Source organism: Caloenas nicobarica, chromosome 1, assembly GCF_036013445.1.
Source record: "Caloenas nicobarica isolate bCalNic1 chromosome 1, bCalNic1.hap1, whole genome shotgun sequence".
NCBI lineage: Eukaryota > Metazoa > Chordata > Aves > Columbiformes > Columbidae > Caloenas > Caloenas nicobarica.
The window spans coordinates 30,399,937-30,421,323 of NC_088245.1; the positions used below are offsets into that span (position 1 = coordinate 30,399,937).

The 21,387-nt window shown below is 35.3% G+C and overlaps 1 protein-coding gene across 5 annotated transcripts in view; it reads left to right on the forward strand.

Annotated features, from left to right (window-relative positions):
* IMMP2L (inner mitochondrial membrane peptidase subunit 2) overlaps positions 1-20,703 on the forward strand; it is a 455,212-nt gene extending 434,509 nt beyond the window's left edge. For 2 of the 5 annotated variants that reach the window (XM_065637470.1, XM_065637460.1), the window contains exon 7: positions 20,107-20,702. In XM_065637470.1, the coding sequence (XP_065493542.1) occupies positions 20,107-20,266 (160 nt within the window). In that variant the 3' untranslated portion in view covers positions 20,267-20,702. Of the gene's footprint in view, positions 1-20,106 lie in introns of all 5 variants that reach the window. The other 3 variants (XM_065637491.1, XM_065637480.1, XM_065637500.1) reach the window with 2 other exon arrangements.
* Positions 20,704-21,387: the final 684 nt, after the last annotated feature.

Below are 21,387 nucleotides of genomic sequence, written 5' to 3' on the forward strand. Positions count from 1 at the left end.
GGCTATAAGAATTACATATTAATTAACCTGGAGTAAAAATGGGCTTCAACTAGGAAGTTGACAGTGACTTTATCAGGCATCTAAAAGAAAATAAAATTATATATCTATTAGCTATGTTTTTGGTTTTGTTTTGGTTTTTTTTTTCATTAAAGATCAGCCATTTCTTATGTTGGAACAGTTCTTGATTGATTTTATGTATGATACTTTTTTACTATCTATGTATCCTGGCATACACAATTAGTATGTATGTGGGACACATAGAATCCTCTAAAAGCATGGAAAACTCAGACTTTTCCTAGCACACCAGCTTCTGATATTTTCCAGGAACTATTTCTGCATCTCACGACTGCATCTCTGGCAGTGAATCCTCAATATATTTTATTCTTCACTGGTTGCAGATTGCTCGGGCTTCACACAAAAGATCCAGTCTTAAAGTACATTTAGATGAAGTTCTCTTGACTGTGAGTAGTATAGAGTGACTGATTCTTTTCAGATGTGGTCCCATAAAGAAAACATGACGTATCTTCTTCACTGGAAGTGGAATCTCAAAAACAAAACCTGGGAAATGAGGTTAAACTGACACTTTTTTTTAAAAAAGAGAAAATTGTGTGATTCAATGATAGCCAAGAAGTCTTTGTTTCCAATGTGTTATGTTTTAATTCTGAAATGAGTAGTTTTAATCTAGCTTTGCATCAATGATTTTTTTAAAATTTATTTTTGCTGGCAGCATGTAGCTGTGATTAGAACAGAGACAGTATACAACAATGCTTTGTGAAGACTGAGATGAGGTGATTTCTTCCACTGAGCTTAGCAGCTTCCTGCGCAAAGCATTTTAAAGCAACAAAACTAGATATAACAAATGGTTATTTAGACAAGCACTACTACATTTTATCTGACTACCCCAAGGGACTTTGGCTTTACTATTCTCATATTCCCTCATTCCCAGAGCCATCACGTAATATAATGGTATTAAACAAATTGCATTTGGAAACTGATTCTACTCAAGGTCACTAAGATTTCAAACCCCATACCCTACACTCAGTAATCCACCTGCAGTTATTACTGCTCTCCTTTAGCATTGTAGTGTAAAAAGAAGGACTTCTGAGAATTTTCTGAGAAAAAAAAACCAAACACAAATTATTCATGAAACTGGGAAAAGCAATATCAGTTACGGTATACTGTTCCTGGGCCAGTAAAGTCCAAAGGGGCCTTTGGCATTGTCCTCTCTAAATTTAGTATCAAGTCATTTAGGAAGCTAATTTAATATCAAATGATGTCTTGCATTTATTTTGAGCATATCTTTTGAACAGATGGATTTTAATGGAGAACATTACGTTATTTTTAAGTCAATATAAAAGCCCAGATTCTTTTAATCTAATTGTAAGCCTTGAACAGAGACATCCAAATTAATAGCACAGTTGCCTAGCCTCCCTCTACAGACAATGGAGAGAAATGCGGAAAACTGATATAGCTTACTACAGGTCTACTTCACTATGTCAATGTCCTCCCTTTGCACTCGCTGTCTACAGAGCTTATCATGCATTTCAGTTTAGACTATTGAGTTAGGTGGGAGAATCCAAGTCTGCTGAATTTCTCATGGGATTTCAAGAGTATGTTGGGAGAAGATCTAGTAAACAAGCAATTCAATCAGTCTTCATTTAACCTCAAGTCTGCATTTAACCTCAATGTTTTCTCCAACTCCATTTTCTAACTTGAATTTCCTAAATTTAATGTGTATTTTAACCTTCTCCAAATAATGTTAATACCTTGATCAGTAATCACTGTTCTCTCACATTTGTGTTTTGGACATCAGAGCACTTCAGCAAAAGGTATTAATTGCCAAGTTAAATCAGTCTTTTTCTTATGTCTCATTTCAGGACTTGAATTAAGTTTGGGCTATCAAAAACGCTAATCCCTGCAGCATGCAAGGACCTCTTTTGTTGGGTCAGAGAGATGTTCCTCTGGGCAGTCTCTCTAAAGAACGAGAGATTGCAGCATGTATTCCAAATATAGAGAAATTACTTGAAATTGTTCTGTGATGATTGCCAGGGAACTTTTCCTTTGTAAAACCAAGTATCCTTGAATTAGGAAAAAATACAACAGTATAAGCCAAATATAACTGTAATCAAATCTTTGAATTTCTGTCTTCATCCACCCAAGGAGCTCTGAATAGGGCCTACATATGATTTTTTGGTGTGTATTTTTCTACATGCTTCAATAGACATTGGATCATGCCAATAGGGTTAAATCCACTGTCCATTGAAACAATGCAATTATATCCCTTAAATCTAATAAGCTCTGTGTCAGATTGTAAATTTTACAGTAGTCTGCACTATATTCTAATAGCTGTCTGAGTCTAATGCCTTTGAGGCAATTGGCTGTTCACTGCTCATATCTTGTCTTATGTAAATGGACAGAAGATTCAGAGATTTCAGACTGAACAAGTGTTCCTCCTTGTTTGCATCAGGCTTTGTTATGGTACATAAACAAGGTCTCTAAACAAGTCCCTCAGGTCATCAAGATTTTTTAATACTGAAAATAATTTTTAGTAGAATTCACATTTCTGTAATAGAAATCAAAATATTTAAGAGGGCTGCTTTTTCCCACCCCGCCCCCCCGGAAATCCTACAATTCCTCTAAATATTTTCCTCCAACTTTGTCCTTCCTTCCTTCCTTCCTTCCTTGCTTTCTTGCTTTCCTCTGTGATTAGGAGTGTGTTTACCTGGAACTCCAGTGAGTACCATGACAAGCAGTGCCTGTGTACCAGTGACATTCTTAAATCTCATGTATTTGCTGCAAGCTCTTGTGTTTCTCAGATAAGTCATGACAAGCTCTGATATTGTTACATATTATCCCTATTGGAAATAATAGTCCTTCTCAAAAGCAAAATGCAGAGCCATACTAGACTGTCATCTGCTTATGTCAGAGTAATAATATTGTTAAGCCTTGCTTCTCACACTCCTCTATAAATTAGTAGTTGAAACTAGTAAGATTCAAGAGTTGAAGTTTGACATATACATATTTTACAATCTTCCATAAATCTGTGGGGGTTTTTTTAATCTCTCGTTTTACAGAGGAAATTAAATCTTATGGTCAGACTCAGCTGTCCTTATACATGAGAAATTGCACTGGTTTACAGGAACAGTCCTCTCAAATTTATTGCAACTAGCTTTCAAATAAGTTACTAATCAGTTTGAGGAAAGGTTCCAGACTCCAGTCAGTATTCAAGTTACCTCTGAAACTAAGACACAGAGAAATTCACAGCTCAGGGTGGCTGTTTATATGCAACACACATCATTATTTAAAAAGAACGGAGATATGTATTATTGGCTCTGTGTAGCTTTCTTTTCTCTAGGAAATACCAATGGCAAGAATTAGTCTATTAAAAAGCCTTAAACATTATAATCACAATGAAGAAATTAGGAAAAACTTACCAGGTTTTAATTTTTATTTTTCTATCATTGTCCCAGGTTTGTTTAACAAAGATACTATTATTTTTATTTTTACATTTAATGTTCATTTTATTGCCATCTAATTGACTTTCTGTAGAGTAACAAATAAATATTACTAACAAAAATAATCTTGATATCTTTGTTAACAAGTACATTTTTAAACACTCCAGGCTTCAAGTGGCTTATTTATGAAAAACAAGGGACACTTCATATTTCTAATAACTACTTTCAAGACAGTTTTTATACTATGCTTTGAGGGCCAAGGAGTTTTCAGAACCTTTACTGTAATCTTCACCATACTTTTAAAATAACAAATCAAAACAGAAACTCACACACAAGCTTTCCCTGTGGGTGAAATGTCATGAGAAACTTGTTGACTCCTGACTGATACAATGTGACACACCAAAATCCAAAAAGGATTTTACACAGAAATGCCATAGCTTATCACGATAAGTGTTTCACCAAACAGAGAAAAATTAAGGGCTCATGAGCATGTTGGTTACCCTTTCTGTTCAATTTATGGCTTTCTCACATTGTAATAGTGGCATTTGATAATGGAGAAGTTGGGGGACACAAACCGAGTAATTAAAGATTTTCTAGTGTTCAGGTGGATGATGTCAATGTGTTGTGAACTAGCAGGGAAAAGGAAGAGAAAGGAACTTGTGATGGCAGAAATTTTAACTTCCCTTTTTCAAGAGAATAATAAAAATGTTACTGTTCAGTGATCAACAGGGCCCATGTATCAGGCATAAAATTATCTGACAGGCTGTCATCTGAGCACTATTTCTGACATGGCTTTAGGATCCAATCACAACTTATTTATAAGCTATCATTTTTAATTACTTACAAATAGTTCTAATAAGCATGTTTCAGAATTTTGATATTTTAAACTCTTTTCAAAAAACTCATTAAATAGGGATTAATTTTGACATGGTTCTAAGTAAGAAATCTCAAATGATAATCATCAAATAGGCTTAACCTTTTTTTGTGTAGCAACAATAGATTTAGTTTAAATAAGATGCAATTTGACATAATAGAGATTCTGATATCTCTTTCTTAGTAGTTTCATGTCTATGACAATCAAGAAAAGGAACATTTTCCATCCGTTTTGTATTTGTGTAAATGAGTATGTATAATCTACTAAAGAATGGTAAATGGAGACTGACCTTTTATTGTCATAGGTTTGAGAAGATATTGACTCTTAAAAGAATGTCTCAATTTCTGTGTATGCATATTTCGATCTATGCCCTGTCTAGCATTTTTATCAGCTCAAGGGGTGGGTTTAGCATTTTTAGAAATGAGTATTAGTGATTAAGAAGTGTTGATAGTAATTCCATAATGGAGGGTAGTAAGAACTTTAAATAAACATAGAATCATAGGGGCTGGGCAAGAGTAAATTTTGCTTAACAGAAATTGAATGTATTATTACCTCAACATTTGCAAATCAAAGAAGCATTAAAGCTTCTTTAAGCACAAAAGCTAATAACTGAGACCAGCTGAAATATTATCCCCAAGAATAAACCACTTTTATTATTTTCTTTTTTTCTGATATATTTTCTGGGTAGTTGCTGTAGCATATGCAATACATATTCTACAAAATTCATATTTATTTCTTCCATCTTTTGAGGAGAATCTCAAGTTCTCTTTAAATAGCCTTATTCTTTGTGACTGAAAGACGACCATAATAATTTGCTTTCATTGCAATCAGACAGGTGAGATGGCTTTCCTGAATCTAGATGAGGTTTTAAAAAGTAACAAGGGAGGTAGGGTAGTGGTCTGTGGCCAGAGAATTAAATATTTGTTCGGATGCCAGAATTTAGCTTTTCTTTTTTTAGAATTCACCGTTTGGCTGAACTTGGAAATCAATCTGTCTTGGAAATTATTTCTTGTCTCCCTTGTCTCCCTTGTCTCCCTTGTCATCCAGATTCTGCTTGTGATTATGCCTTGCTTTCCAGTTTTCCTTATAAAAGAATGTTTGGGGATTTAGAGTGAGTCCCTCTCCCATTGTATAGTCAAGATGGGCAGCAAAGCATCTGGGAACCAGAGCTGTGTGCTGCTCTGCCCAGCAGTGGAAGAAGGTTGGTGGGACCTTTTGTCTGGAAAATGCTACCAGCCGGCAGCTAGGAATACTTGAAGATGAATAACTCAGGAGAGCTGGAGGTTTCCCCCTTTCTTGGCATGCACATAGGAAGGGAAACAGGACTGCCAGAATGGCATCAGAGAAGTCACTTAGGAGTTGCAGCCAGACTTACCAGGGAGGAAAGCGTCAGGATCTTATCCAGACACGATCTGTGTATAAAAAGCTCCTTACACAAATGTGTACCAGAGAGCTATGCAATAGCTGTGAATAAATTTCTGCAGAGATCTAGGAGAGACTATGAAGAAAGATGATGTGAAAGTTTTCTGAAATTTCAGAAAGAGCTGCCTTGCTGTAGAACATAGCAGATGCTGCATTGGATTCTCCTGTTGCAATGAAGGCTAAAGGTTATTCTCAGTAGAAGTTTGGAGCTCTTACCCTCTTATTTAATTTATTAGTACTAATTGGAAATGTTTTCCAGTTACAGCTAATGCATACTGAATTTATGTCAGTACTGATGTTTGGGGAGGAAGTTTTACTTCTAATTTCAGGATGCAGGTTGTTCAAGCAACTCTAAACTCCCATCCAAAGTTTTGGTGCTATCTACATCGTCCTGTTGTTGTTTGGTTTTTTTTTTTTTTCCCCCCAATTCTCTTGAGAATCTGGCCCTGCATCTCTTCACTTTTCATAAGAACCACGCTTTCCCTTATCATTAGATACTAAGTTCCATCTTCTTACTTGCTGCATTTGGAGTATTTTGACTCATGATGTGTATTTGACTCATGGTTAAAATCACATCCTCATGCTACAAACACAGGACAAGATATTACTGGAGGGAGTCCAGCAGAAAGCTACAAATATGATTAGGGGTCTGGAGTATCTTTCTTATGAGACAGAGACAGCTGGGTCTGTTCAGCCTGGAGAAGAGAAGGCTGAGAGGGGATCTTATAAATGCTTATAAATATCTCAAGGGTGGGTGTCAAGGGGATGGTACCAGACACCTGGACACATTCCTGTGTGTCTGCTCCAGGTGAACCTGCTTTAGCAGGTGAGTTGGACTAGATGGTCTCTAGAGGTCCCTTTCAACTCCAACCATTCTGTGCGATACTGTGTGGCGGCCTCCCATTTGAGATTAATTCACTCTTCAAATGGGTAGACTGTGCATAACACCAGATGGTGAGACTTCTGAGGACAAGGCAGCTTCAGATTCACCTCTGGCTGTATGTGACTCCAGACAGCATGGGGACTTGGGTTACTGCAGGAAATTTGGAACAAAGCATGGAAGCCTTTCTTTCCAGGTTTGAGGTTGGCTTTTGTCTATTCAAGAATAACAAGCACTCAACTCATTGAACAAGAAAGTACACAAAATATGATTCTGTAAACAAGAATATATGGTCCTTACCAAGCTCAGGCTGGGTTGCTTAAGCTGTGCAGTAGTGGGAGAGCAAAGATGCTGGAGGGAGGTTGCCAGACCTCAATTGCAAAGCAATTGCAATGGCCGTCTTCCCATAACCTTTACCTATAGCTGACAGAAATTTAGTACTCTAAAGCAAGCTAGAAGATGAACTAGTCATAATGTTCTCATTAAAATATGAATCACGTTTTTTCATCTGCTTTGAGTGCTAATATCCTGAAGCAGAAAAAACGACTCAGTAAACATACAGAACTGTATTTTCTCCAGAGCAGACTGATGAAAATGTATCAGACTGTGCTGTCTGCACATGTCACTGCTGCTGTCTCCTCAGCTAATTTCAGAGACAGTACTTAGATCTCCAGGCATTCTAGCAATGGTGATGGATATGCAGTCTGTTGCTGACCAAAAATATGATTTCCATTCCCCAAAACACTGAGATACAAATAAATGGTGGATTTACAGCATATTTTGAATGAGATTGTGTTATAAAGGTAAGCACTTAAAAGGAATTTTAATTTAATTGCTTTTCTTACTGGAAGTGAGAGAGCTCCATGTACTGAATTAGGTTTTGTGGTGGTGTTACATTTAGATCTTTCAGATCCTAAATGTGCTGATTTTCTTCTTGCACTGATAATCTGACAGCCCTGTGTGGTTAAATTTTGCTAAAATAATCTAATAGATACATATAATCTGAAAAAGTGAGTAATTTAAAGAGTTAATAAATCTGGATCATCAGCTCACTGGAAATTGTATTCATTTTGTTGTATTTTACTTAATTTTAATAATGTGCTCAAGTGTTTTACTTGAATATTTAAAGTGCAGCACATGCTTTGCTGAACTATGGCTTGATTACGACTATGAGAGAATATTTTATTAAATATGCAGGCAACTGAATCCATTAGTCTTCCACTACTTTCTTGCTCATTCAGTATAGCTTAAGACCAAATCTTAATATTTCCTTTATATAAATATAACTCTTGATGGTAAAGTAGTGCATTAAACCTGGTTACTGTATTTGGCTGAGGAAAGTAACTTCTTATTTTGAAAGGATGCAGTCTGCAACTTGGTTATTTGGTTTATAGTATCCCCCTTCATTATGTAAGGATACATTAAAGAAGGCTAGAGAGCAAGGAGAAAACAGAAAAAAATTGTGAGTATACGCCAAGAAGAATAATAGAGTTCTTGAAGAGAGCAATGGGACAACTTGGCTGTCTAGAAACTGTTTTCCCTGTATCCTAGTGAATCTGAGACATTTATGTGCCTTTGGAAGATATAGCACAGGACTTTGAAGAAGCCTGTGCCTTTCTGAATGAGGAGGCACAGTGGCCAGTAGAGGTTTCCTGGGACATCTCAAATGGCAGAAGGTACCTTTGTTTATGCCAATTAACTGGACCTCTAATGTAATGATCAGGAAGCTCATATGTGGGCTGCTCCTGTCCTTCGTGGTTTTTTCTAATGTCCCCCTAACAATGGGGAGCTGTGTCATCCTGACTGCTGGTCCCCTGCCCCTCCCTGGATCAGTCAGCACTGCCTGGGCTGCCGGGTACACAGGCCAGGCCTGGTGACTTGATCCACCGTGTCACTCCTTTGTAAAATTGCCTTCTCCATAAACACACATGCTTCCTCACTGAGGGAGTTTCCTGTGGAGAATTAAACAATCATGTCAGATGTGAGATCTGGCTTTGTAGATACAGGACTGTGTAGAACTGCAACAGCATTTGGTTAAGGACATGAATCTTATTATACTTCTGCTTTATTTTTGTGAAGCTTCTTTCCTTACCAGAACCTGTTATGCCATTATCTTAAGCTGATCAGGAGTGACCTAAAAAAAAAAAAAAAAAAGTGAATATGAAGAGGATTAGTTATTTAGGATGTGGAAATTACATTAATAAGTATATAGTGTAAATTATTTAATCATAATTTCTGCTATGAATTGAAAAGATAGCTAAATGATTTGAATTATACCAAGAAGCCTTGTATTTTGACAGATGTCACAGTATCATAAAAACACAGAATGCTAAATAATCATAAGATTGACTAGAGAAAAAAAAGAATGTTTTTGAGATAGTTTTCCCCAAGCAAAGTAGAAATTGGGTTTAGTACATTTAATCTCTTCTCCATAGTTTCAACAAAAATACAGAATAAATCAGGTAAAAACAAGAGGGGAAGTATTTAAGCATTCTTAAAGTCATAGCTATTATTATAGCTATAAGGGGGAGAAAAATCTTTGTATATATTTAAAGTATTTATGTGGTTTTTATTCTGGTAAATCAGCTTGGGAAGTTTATGTATACAGAATTATCTTGATGAAATTTACCATTTTAGATGAGCTTTAGCCATCCTCACAGAAAGACCTCTATTAAAAAGTCTTTTATAATTTTAATAACATATCATGCAGCTATTTAATGACATTTTGTTATCCTAGCTGCTCATTGAATATTTACTCCCCATTGCTTTTCATAGCTCATATTGCCGAGGGCATGTTTTCTGTAAGTCAAACTGTTTCTATATGCCATTGTAGAAGAAAATATAAGCAAGCCTCACAGTAGGTTTTTTTGAAATATTTAGTTAAGTGCAATAGTCTATTGAACAGTCATCTTTTTAAGGTAAGAGAAAATCAAAATTATTTTATTAACAGTATTGCAACAGCCTAATTTGTATCAGACTAAAACAGTTGAAGTGTGTGATAAAAAACTGAGAAGCTGTGAGTAGACTGACACCTATTTGCTGAACATGCTAGCTATTGTTACTGAAAATTTCTGAACAGTTCTCCTATCTTTAGAAAAGGCTTGCTTTGCTCAGGAACAGTTGTAATATCAGAGTTGTGCTTTTTTTTTTTTAATTAAGAGGTATTGTCTTATCTATTCCCTTGAATTAACTTCTCTGGCTACTGCTGGCTTTCTTTACTTTGTCTCTCTCTTTTTTTTTTTTCCCCTTACTTCAGCATTTGCTAATTACAGATCTTCACTGTCTGTCAGGTATCTGCCAAGTAAAATTTAAGGTAATTAACTTTCCCAAATGCCTGGCATCTGCTGCTCCCAGTGCTGTCCCATCACAGTGCTCACTGATGGAGCCACTCAGGCTGGAGCTGCTCCTCACAGAACAGATGAAGCAGCAGCAGGATGGGATGTTTTCCATGACACCCCTTAGTGTTGATACTTTTCTAAGTTCATGAATAGCTCTGATTATTGACCTATGAGATCAGGTACTTTTCTGAGCTTTTGGAAAGAGTATGAAGAGTATAAATTAGATGCAAGAGGTAACTAATAGGTGGGTTTTTCACATCACTTGTATTGAAGAAGAATTTGAGTGTATCTAGAAATTGAAGCTTACTGTTTCCTTCTGACAGTAGGACTCCTTCCTTTCCTTCTATTTATCCTGAATGAGTCTGAAATGCCACCTCTGCCAGCTTGCATGCATATGATCCCCGGCACAGTTATACTTCCAGAAATTTGGTGGAATTTGATCTGTCATCTTAGCTTTTTTGCTCAGCTTTGCAATACTAGCCACTCATCCTTAGGGGCTGCTTTATCTGTGATCGTGCAGTGGAAGTGGAGTGGGAATATACCACGGTTGTCGGCTGTATTGCACAGTGTGACAGTAAATCTTCATGGCCAGAGCAGTGCTGGGATGCCTTTGTCCCACTTTCTGGAAACACAGGGCACCTCAGAGAAGGGGTGACAGAGCAGAGGGCCTTGTTCTGTCTGCTGGAGCACCAGGCTGAAGGGAAGAATTGGGTCACGAGGAGCGGTGTGGTGAGGGGATGAGTGCGGTCTCTGGGTAGCGTGTGAGCTCTCAGACTTGTACTGAGTGCACTGAACTGCTGTATTTGCCAAAGCTTTAGCATGAAACTCAGAATTAATGACATGCAATGGAACAAAACAGGAAACCAGCTTAATTCGTGATGTACAGCATTTCTGCATAGTGTCCTAAGTATTCAGTCAAGAAAGACAATGCACATAATCAATATCAGTGTAGTAAGCTGAAAAATGTCGTTAAGCCTGACATTCTGACTGTTGGCTCTGAAACAATACATTTCTGAACAGGAATTCACATTGAAGGCTTTTATGTATTCCTGAATAATTAATATGCATAGATTTGGGATATAGCTAATATTTTCTAGATGAAGATAATAAATGTCTTTTAATAATTGTTTCCTGCTACTTGATTTATCAATTATTAAAAGATTGAATTGCCCATATATTACTGCTTTTTAATGTAGGCCACTTTCATGAAATATGTTAGTACATTTTGTTCTTCTGTTGAGTTACATGACTTAGTGACAATCCTACTTAGTCTAGGAATTTTGTGCATCACCCAGTGAAATATGAAAAAGCTTTTAGCTATTAAATGATATTTATGTATATGCAGCATGCAAAGCACATCATACTGTGCACTAAGCAATTTTTTTCACCATTTTTATTACTAGAAATCTAAAATAAATAATAGATTGATTTGTAAATCTTTTCGTAGACCTATTTAGCATAACAGTTCTGTTAATCATAAGCAAGGAAGAATAATTTTGAAGAATGCTATACTTACTGAATATAAAAGACTAGTAGTGCTGTGTTACATGCTAGCTCCTATTTTAAAAAGCTGTCTTTAGAAAACACAGAAGAAACTGGGAAGGAGTTAAGAATTAGTTATAGTGTCCCTTTCAATAATTTATCCTTGACAATTCCAAGAAAATGCATTGAGATAGAATTCAGCTCATACAATCCTTGTAGCAAACCTGTTGCTGTATTTAATTTAGTCAATGTCATTGACAGCTGATTTCTTTATGAATTGAATAAAAATTACTCTGCTTTATGCTGACTTCCTTTAAATCTACGTTACTTTTATGAATGTAGAGTTCAATGTTAACTAATCTCTGTCTGTACATGTAAATGTAGAAAAATCTCATATGTGAAATATATTCTGTTTTCAGTGACCATTTTCTTCCTTTACCTCTTTTGTAACTTTAGGCTTAACATGGGCACATAGACATGATAGAACAAAAGAGAATGCAACCCAATTATTTTCATATTATTATTAATATTTTCATTCGTTATGTTTTTTCAGTTCAATCAATAACCTGAGCTGTTATTACAATGCAGTGACTGTGCTCACCTCATCTTAAATGAATAGCCAAAATTGCAAACCCTTGTTGGATTGGAGCAGTCACAATTGATACTAAGTTCAGAAAGCTACTCTGTGCTAACATGCGAATTTTATTCATTCTGGGAATCATCCATTGCATTTGAAATATATTTCTCTCTTTTACATCTTATTTTGTGATTATGTCTGTGCATGTATGTGTAGTATATGTGCATCTCTTTTGAGTGTCTATTTTCACTGTTTAAAGCTTTTTAAAATATTAGTCATATATATATTTTTAGATTTTTATAATATATTTTCTATCTAAATGAACACTTCTGAATTTGATAACTTTAAGAAGGACCTTTACTAATTACACAGTAGCTCTGTGAAAGAAAACAGATATGGGATGTTTTATCTGGAGCTGGAGCTGCTCCTTCCGCTATCAAACTAATGGAACCATAAAAGAACACTTACCAACAGAATTAATGGGCTGCGTTCTTTTGTCACTAGATCTGTATGGCTCCATTAGGTCTGATTTGTTCAGGGATGACAAGAGGAAAGAATGATGAAGATGCTAGTATTTTGCTATGTAGTTGAAAGGAATCTATCACTCTTTTGTATCCATGAACTACTTAGCATCCTGTTATTCCAACCTTCAGTGAGCTGTTATAAGTTAAAGAACATCTGTTGTGGTATGGTTTCATTTACAAAATAATTTATTGATTCTCATCTTTGTGTTATCCTTATATTCATAAAAGGAGGAGGTCAAAGATATTTGTTTCTTCTGACTTTGTTCATTATCACACATACTTCTACTAGAGGAAGTGGTTTCTCTGGGATTTTACTGTAATCCACAGGATTTTATTTTTATTGAGCCTTTTTCCTTCTACTGCAGTTGATAGTAGTTGTTTCAAAGTTCAACCATGTACAGAAAATGAAATGTAATAGCAATCATGTTTACTTTCTATTAAAGTATGGATTTTTTGAAGACACTAATTTACTGGGAGAATTCTCTGTGAGATCATTTTACACCTACAATCTAATATAAAAACCCAGTGCAACAACCTTTCTTATAGACAAGCAATGTAATTTGACACACATAGCTATTCCATGCTATATATTTCTGTTAGTATTATAGCTGAAACACTACATAGCTGCATAAGTCTTTCTATCCTGAGGTTTTCATTGAGATTTTTGGGGCTGAAATATTCTAGAACTTTTTTCTCTTCTCTCTAATTATCCTGGTCCCTTTGCACACGGTTTTCAACCTCCACACAAATCTGGCACTGTCAATATTCCAGAATTTCAGTATAATCAAATGCTATCATTGAATCCTGGGTGGTGGCTAAAGCAGTAAACAGAAATGCTCTCTTGCCTGGCAGAAGGAAGGGAAAGGAAGGGAAGGGTTGAAATAGAAACAGAATTAATAGAGCAATAATAGAAGAGTGATACAGAACTGGAACAGGCTGCGCAGGGAAGAGGTTGAGTCACCATCCCTGGAGGTCTTTAAAAGATGTATAGATGAGGTTCTTAGGAACTTGGTGTAGAGGTTGACTTGGCAGTGTTAGGTTGATGGTTGGACCCAATGATCTTAAGGTCTTTTCCAACCAAAACAATTCTATGATTCTAATACTTAGCTGCTGGAACACATGCTTCCACCAATGAAGACCAGAGGGTGGATACTGTGAGCACAGAAAGTCCAGTTAAACGTGGAGATCACAGGAGCAGGATCAGGAGCAAGAATAGGACCACTCATGGGTGGTGGCCATCAAAGAAGAAGGACCGTGCCCAGCAACTTCCCACTTACATATGGAGCATGACATTCATGGAATGGAATACTTCATTGATCAACTTAGGTGTCAATCTAAGCACTGTCTCATCTGCCCCTCTTCTACCAATTTGCACCTTCAACTGGATGGTTAAAAAGTCCTTGGTTTCCCTGACAACAGCCAAGATATCTTACATTCTTTTCATATGAAATCCCAAACACTGAAAAGCTACTGGAAGAAAACATTATCTCTGTTTCACAGCGCTATCTTGCTATACTCAAAATAAATCTAAAACAAAAGACCGTGCTAGCTACTAAGAAGAAAATATTCCAACTACATGGAAAATTGCCTCAGTTTCAGTTAAACCGATGCATCAAACTACAACTAATAGGCTAATAGGATATAGGTCGCAGGGCTATGAACTACTAGATCTGGAAAAAATCATTAAATCTATATATCTGCTCAAATATTACCATCTATAAATCACCCAGGATTTCTCCAAATCAGAGGATTTTTCACCTAATGTGTATTGGCACCTTTCAGAACCTCTTTGGGGAGTAGCAGGTATCCAGACAGCAAAATATAGTCTGGATAGACCTCTGCAGCTACAGAATTACTTCCCCCCATCACAAATGACTTTGTGGTATGACACAGAAAATTTTACTCCCCATTCCCAATGACTTTGTGTTATGAAACAGAAAATTTGAGAAGCAAATTTTGAATAAAGCTGATGTTTCACAGTGCTAAGCATGTGAAAGGATTGTATATATAGCTTGTTTACTAACCTGCGCATGAACAAAAAAATGTAATGAGAGTATATTCAGAGAACAGAAAGCATAATTTGAAACATTGTGATTGTTTGTACTCTTTTTTCTCTTTTTGGTTTGAGAGAATTATGATTTTTTGTGTTTGCATGTTTATCTTTTGCAAAGATATTGTATTTCAAGACCTGCGCAATTCTTGTATTTCAAGACCTGTGCAATATTGCTGGAATATAACTCATCTTAAGAGACTAAAGCAAAAGTGACTCTTCAAAACCAGAGACTGATATACGCCTTTAAAACCATGATTTTCTGGCTGTTGATGAAGTTTCTCAACTACACAGGTTATAATCTGTAGCGCTTGAAATATAGTCCTGTTTCTAGTCTGTTAGGTAGCTATTATTGTTCTCTTCCAGTCATATTTTAGAGGATTTACACAATTTAAATATTTATTAATTAGGTCAGGAGATAAAATACAAATTAATATCAATATATTTCTAGGCTTAAACATGATGAAACAAGATCACTTTTCAGATAGGATTTTTTGGTATTTCTTCTTCAGAAGATGTATATTTTTATTCAAGTACTTATTCATGTACACCTTCAGAAAGGATAGCTATGTTGATCCATTGTTAAGGATTATGGCTGTGCTTTATTATTATCTTCTTATTACTTTTACTTATTATTATCTTCTGTGACAGATCTAGATATCCCCAGGTTTCTTGTTATTTTGTACTTTGTAATATTACTATTACAGGACATTCTGTCACAAAGATGTAAATGTTTCATGTGTATTTCATGTTTTTATTGAAATGACTAAATTAAATTTCAGTCACAATCCCCCCATATCAAAATACATTGTAAGAAAATAATAAAATACTATATTTAATTTTCTTTTTTTCCTGATTTTGAATGTTTTTTGGGTTTGGAAGCAGAAGAAACAGTGCAACCAAAATGTGTTAAGATTTCATCAAAATCACTATTTTTGTTTAGGAAAAATAGGAAAAGAAATATCAAAAGAGGAAAAGAAAGATAATATTTCTCTATTTTGCACTGTTTATGTAGTCTCAATTAGAAAATCAGCAGTAATATAATGTTACAGTCAAAACTTTGTTGTGAGCAAAAAGGCGAACTTAACTGATATGAGAAGCGACCAATTCACAGTTGCATTAAAATTGTAACCGTTTACAGTATTTTACTTAGACTGTTATGGTTAGTCTAGTTACAGTGGTATTACCATTCCAGTCCAAATTATCAAATCAATGCATAATAAGTCTTTTAAAACACAGTTTTAAAATGTCACGCAAACACTTCCAAGTATCCACTCTTTTCTCAGTGTTTATACTCAAGGCAAGCAAGAAAAGTTCAGACAAAGCCCTAGAAATGAGTCCTGAGGCCTTGCAGAGCTGCTACAAGGTATACAGCTTGTTAATATCAATTGCGATACTTGCTCACAGGGCTACAATAACAGCTGAACAAACATTCTTGTATTTTTTTTTGTTTCTTTGTCATATTATTACTTCTATTAGCAAACTGACTTGTTAAGAAGTTTGACTTCAGAAAATATTGTAAAGGCCTGGGTTTTTTGGTTCTGCATTGCTGTTTTTCAGTTTATACTCAGTGGTGCTGTTCTTTGTTGTTTTAAAGTTGTTACAGAATTTGAAATCTTGACTGTTTAAGCTAGAGCAAAATCAAGGTTCAAGGGAAAAAAGAAGCAAAGAGAAATTTGTGGGGAATACTTCTAATGTAAAGTGAACTCGCAACTAGGAGCAGCAATACCTGAATTTAGCAGGTTGGGTAGACCTTACAAATCCTGAGAAAGCTGATAATAGCTTTGTAGGGTCGCACCCTTATCTGGACTTTTCCTTTTCTTGAAATCCAAACTGAAGACCGGGATTTCCTCAGAAATTTTCATGTGTGCCACTGCATGCTACCTCGATATATGACTCTTGTGCAGTCTGAATGCTACTTTTCCCATTGAGATTTGGGACTAGAAAAGGCGTCATGCTAAGAGACAGTGAAGGTGTCAAATGGCAAACAGACAAGAAGAGGTGGAGAGTACAGTCTGTAAATCAGTGAGTATTTTAAAATTACATATTTTGGAACTGGGGGAAGTCATAGTAACATAAGTCTCTATACTAATAAAGTTACATTTATCCCAGCCTGTTAGGACAGAATGAGCAAGATAGTTGTAAATACTATTGCAGATAGCACTATCAAGCTTAGGCTTATCTGTCCTTAATGTAGTGCCAAAACTAATCAGTCTCCGTACAACTAACATACTAACAATGTGCAGACTATGAGCAAATATGCTTTTATCACAGTAACAGTGTCAAAAGAGTATTATTCATTCGAAATGTATTTTGCAGATAAAATGGCTGTGTTAACAGAATGCTTTCTCAGTTGTTCAATTAAGTATTCAAAGATTAAAAAAAAAATAGAATTAATGCCTAAACATCTCAGGTTAGGGAGAATAATGTGGATTAAATTCAACATAGCATCTGTTGTTGCCACAGCAAGAATAATAAATATATCATAATGTAGAAATAAAAATCAACTATTTTTATTGTTGGCATCTCTTTCTCATGTCTGTAAATGAAATATGTTCCTCAAAGAATTTGTGCTTGTAAAGTCCGGATTTTTCTTATAGTTAAGACAGTGTTTCAAGGGGCTAAACGTTTTCCTGAGTAAAGAGAGCAAATAATGTCTGTAAGGGAACTGATTAATCTCTTTTTAATAGATTATTTCAGTATTTCACTGTTGCAACAGAAAGTTTAGCCTCTCAGTTCATCCTTTGTCCATATCTCACCTTGGTGAGGGTAAACCCATTAACAAGGGCAGTTTATTCTCTGCGAACAATTCTGTTCTTCCTCAGTGAAATTCATGGCTGCTGTGGTAACTACAGAATGATAATAGGCAATGTACAAATGTTATTAAGGTTGTTTGCAGAAGTCAAACATCAAGGTGCTTTTAAAGTGAGACTTTAAGTTATTATACAAGAAGTCCTATAGCATCAGTGTCATTTGTTATTTAGTAAAGACTTCCATCACCCAACAATACCTGCTTTTCCTTTTTAACACTAGCCATGTTGATGTATAAATCAAGTTTATAGGAAGGATATTTCTTTATTAGTTTCAAGTCAGAGGCCGGTCAGCAGAAGTAATCCTCAGGGCAAAATTATTCCCAGCCTCAGCTTCAAACAAGTTTTGATTCATTTATTATATTCTCAGTCTGTGTGCAGACCTCCTACTGACATCAATAACAAGCAATGCACTAAGAAAAACACAGAGCTTTGAAAATGGGATGTTATTTGTGTTTGAGAAGAGTATTTTAACATTTTTATCTGTACTTATGCTGTCACATTTTATATGCAGTGGTGGGGTTTGCTGTGGTTTTATGTTTTGGCGCCAGCCTGTAACGTGTGTGCCATCATGCTGTATACTCAGGGAACAAATCCCCATGGCAATATTACATTTGCAGACCACTTTATGTGATAATTAAGATAAAGGATATTATGAATTCCATAAATATCCAGCAAACTACACAGAAGTATGTGAAGACTTTAAAAAATGTAGCTAAATCCTATCAAAATGGAGCTGTCACTTAGCAGTCAGTCCTTTGCTTAAATGTAGGAAAAAAGCTGCAATGGATCAGGGAAACAAGTGATCCCTGCAAGGGATCAAGTAAGTTAAGTGTGATGCTAGACTGCAGTTTTGGTGATCTACTTCGGATTCTTTCAGATATTGTGAGTTACTAAGTAACCAAATTATATTCAAGTAATTCAGCACCTGCTTCATCAAGCCACAGAATATGGAATTAGATATAGACCTCTTCAGCTTCACTGATTTGATTATGTAGTAGAGAGAGACTGGTGAATATACATTAATTCTTTGAAATTAAATCAAGAAAATTAGCTGAAGATATTCCTAGGGGCCTACTTGGTGTCTATTTGCATAAAATGCTGAATTACCTGCTTACTGAAACAACTTTTTTTTTTTTTTTTTGTGATGAGTAATGGAATGGAACCGAAGAACGGAGTTTACATAAAAATTTAAGCAGGAATGTATGGGTTCAAACCATAAATCCATTTAACTGCTGGCTCTGACAACAGCCAATACCAGATCATTAGAGCACAAGAAGAAAACAACTATATAATTTTTCCCTCAGTGTGGAGTATAGAGACTACACTGTTGCTTTGTTTACATTCGATTACGTGTGGTGGACTTTGTTTCTATGATTATTTTCTGAACCAGTTTTTTTATTCTTTTCTGATGTCTTCATATGCAAGTACGATGGAATCATGCACACTCTGAAGAAGCATTTCCTTTTTGTTGGCTTTAAAAATTCTTTAAGATAATGTCATGTGATGTTTCCTCATTCTTATGAGAAATTATGACATAATAGGCAAATAAAGCCTATGCATTCTTTATCCATGCTATTCATAATTATTTCATCTTTTCACATACAAAGACATTCCAGTGTTTCTAACTATGTTTTTGTCCTGTTTGTAACTTTTCTATTGGCAATGGATACTTTATAGTTGCTGAGGAGCTTATTACTCACTATTGTCTCATGAAGAAGTCTAAAGAAATAATTTAAGATACAGAAATCTATCCTGCAGGCTTTTCAAATTAAGTGAGATTAACTCCACACCAAATTACTTCATTTCAATGTTAAGTATGGACATTGAAGGCCTGTCTTATTATCTAAGTCTGAAAATGTGACTGTTCTATTCTCAGTTATTCTTAGTCTAGCCATTTCATACCATATTTGAAGAGAGTCTTGTTTGTAATTTTCTTAAGGTTTTCTAAGCAATTCAGTTTTCTAAACTATGCCACCTATAAGCAATAGCAGTACTGCCTTTTATTTTGATTTACTGAAGTAAAACAATAAGAAATAATAAGATGGTAAAACATCTTTATAAAACATATGAATGAAGTGTAAGTAGTCTTCAAAAATATTTGATTGTAAATGTGTTTCAAATAATTATTTCAGAAATACATTTTCATCCTCAGGTAAATATTTATGATTCACAGTAATTTCTATTTTTGATTGGAGACAAAATGCAATTTTGAAGGGCAGTGACAAATAGAAAGCACAGCATGTTTATAAAAGCCACTGTCCTGCTGTGGTTAGTGTAAATAGCTCAAATCTGAGACAAAGGTTCTGCTTAAGTTATTCACAATAGATACTTGAACCTCATTCTACCCTACACAGAATAATTAATAACCAGAAGCTTTAGGTAGATTATAGAATGCCTCACCTGTTTTGACCAGCTGTTTTTCCTGAACCTGAAAAAACATTCCTAGTTCATACTTGTTACAGCCAGTGCATTTCAGCAAGCTGTGATGAGTTCACAAAACGTTTTCCCAAAAAAAATAGAAATCGTCACTTTTCTTTTGCTCATATTAGATGCATGAGACACTCCTCAAGCAAGCAAAGTTCTCTGCTTTGTATTCTCCCATTGCTCTAACAAATCATCATGTGATTTGTGTTTTCCACATTTAATCTTACTTGTAGTATTTAAAATCTCTGGTTTATATTGTGGTTACAGGTATCTCTTGGACTTCTCCATGCTCGAGCTACTCATATCCTCTGGCCTCCACAACGCTGGCAGAAATTACAGCCAATGCTACCTCCGGAGCGCAAACCACTCCAGACAGAGGAAGAGTGATCTATATGTTCAGATGGAACAACACTGGAGTGGAGCTTAAACAGGGAGAGTTGCAGTGTTTATGTCATCATCCATAAGAGCTTTACCAGTTGTGCTTTAACATCAGGTGCCATAGCAGCAAATACATGCGACACCTTCATGTTAAAATTCCACTTTAAGTGTAAAGGGTTTTTTTGGTGATGTGGTTGTTTTGTTGTTTGGTGTTTGTTTGTTTTTAATATCAAAAAGTAGTGAATTGTGTGTTATTTTGGTTTTAAATAATTGGTTGTAGAAGGTTTGAATGTTCAGTTTTTCTGGGAGCGGTAAAGTGCTTAACTTGTTATGTCTGTAATTGTGCTTCCCTGGATAAGAATGTATTAAAACATTCAATAAAATCTTTTAATGTTTTACAGTCAGCTTGTTCTTTAGTAACTGAATGAAACCTTTATTATTATCATTGATTGCATATGAAAAAAACCAAACACACATGTAATATGCTTTGGATTGTCCTATAATTTCTAATACCAAAGATTTGGTACTTCTATAGCTGAAAAGTTAATCATATAAGTGTTTTTTTTTTTTTTAAAGCTAATGGGATTTTTTTCTTTAGATGCGGCTTGTGTTTATTATTAAACTGAGTACATATTATTTTTAATTTCTCTTTCAGGAGTGTTTGATATAAACATTCCTTGTATATCTTGCTGAAGTAGATATTCAGTCAAAATATGCAAATTATCTTGCAGTATCTGAAGGCAACGTTTCATTCATTTCTCAAGTATAGTAAGTCATTGTTAGTATTGATTGCCATGTTTCTTCAAAACTATGTAATTAGATAATAAATAGTATACAATTAATACTATAAATATATAATTAGTATTATAAACGCACTCTGTGAATATGCAGCAAAGCTTCTGCACATAAGTGAAAAGAACTTGAGAAATGACACATTTTCAACTGCAGATTAATATGCGCTAGCTTATTTTCATATTTATTGAATTTTACTTCAGACAGGATAGTGCTTTAAAAATGTAACAAATCACACAAAAGATCTTTAAACATTTCAGCCTAAATCATGCAGTATCAGAACTTCAGACAAGATGAAAAGTCTATAGCTCTTTGAAGACGTGTATCTGCGTATCAGTTAGATAGAAAGGTTCAATCACCGTGAAAACTCTCTGTTAC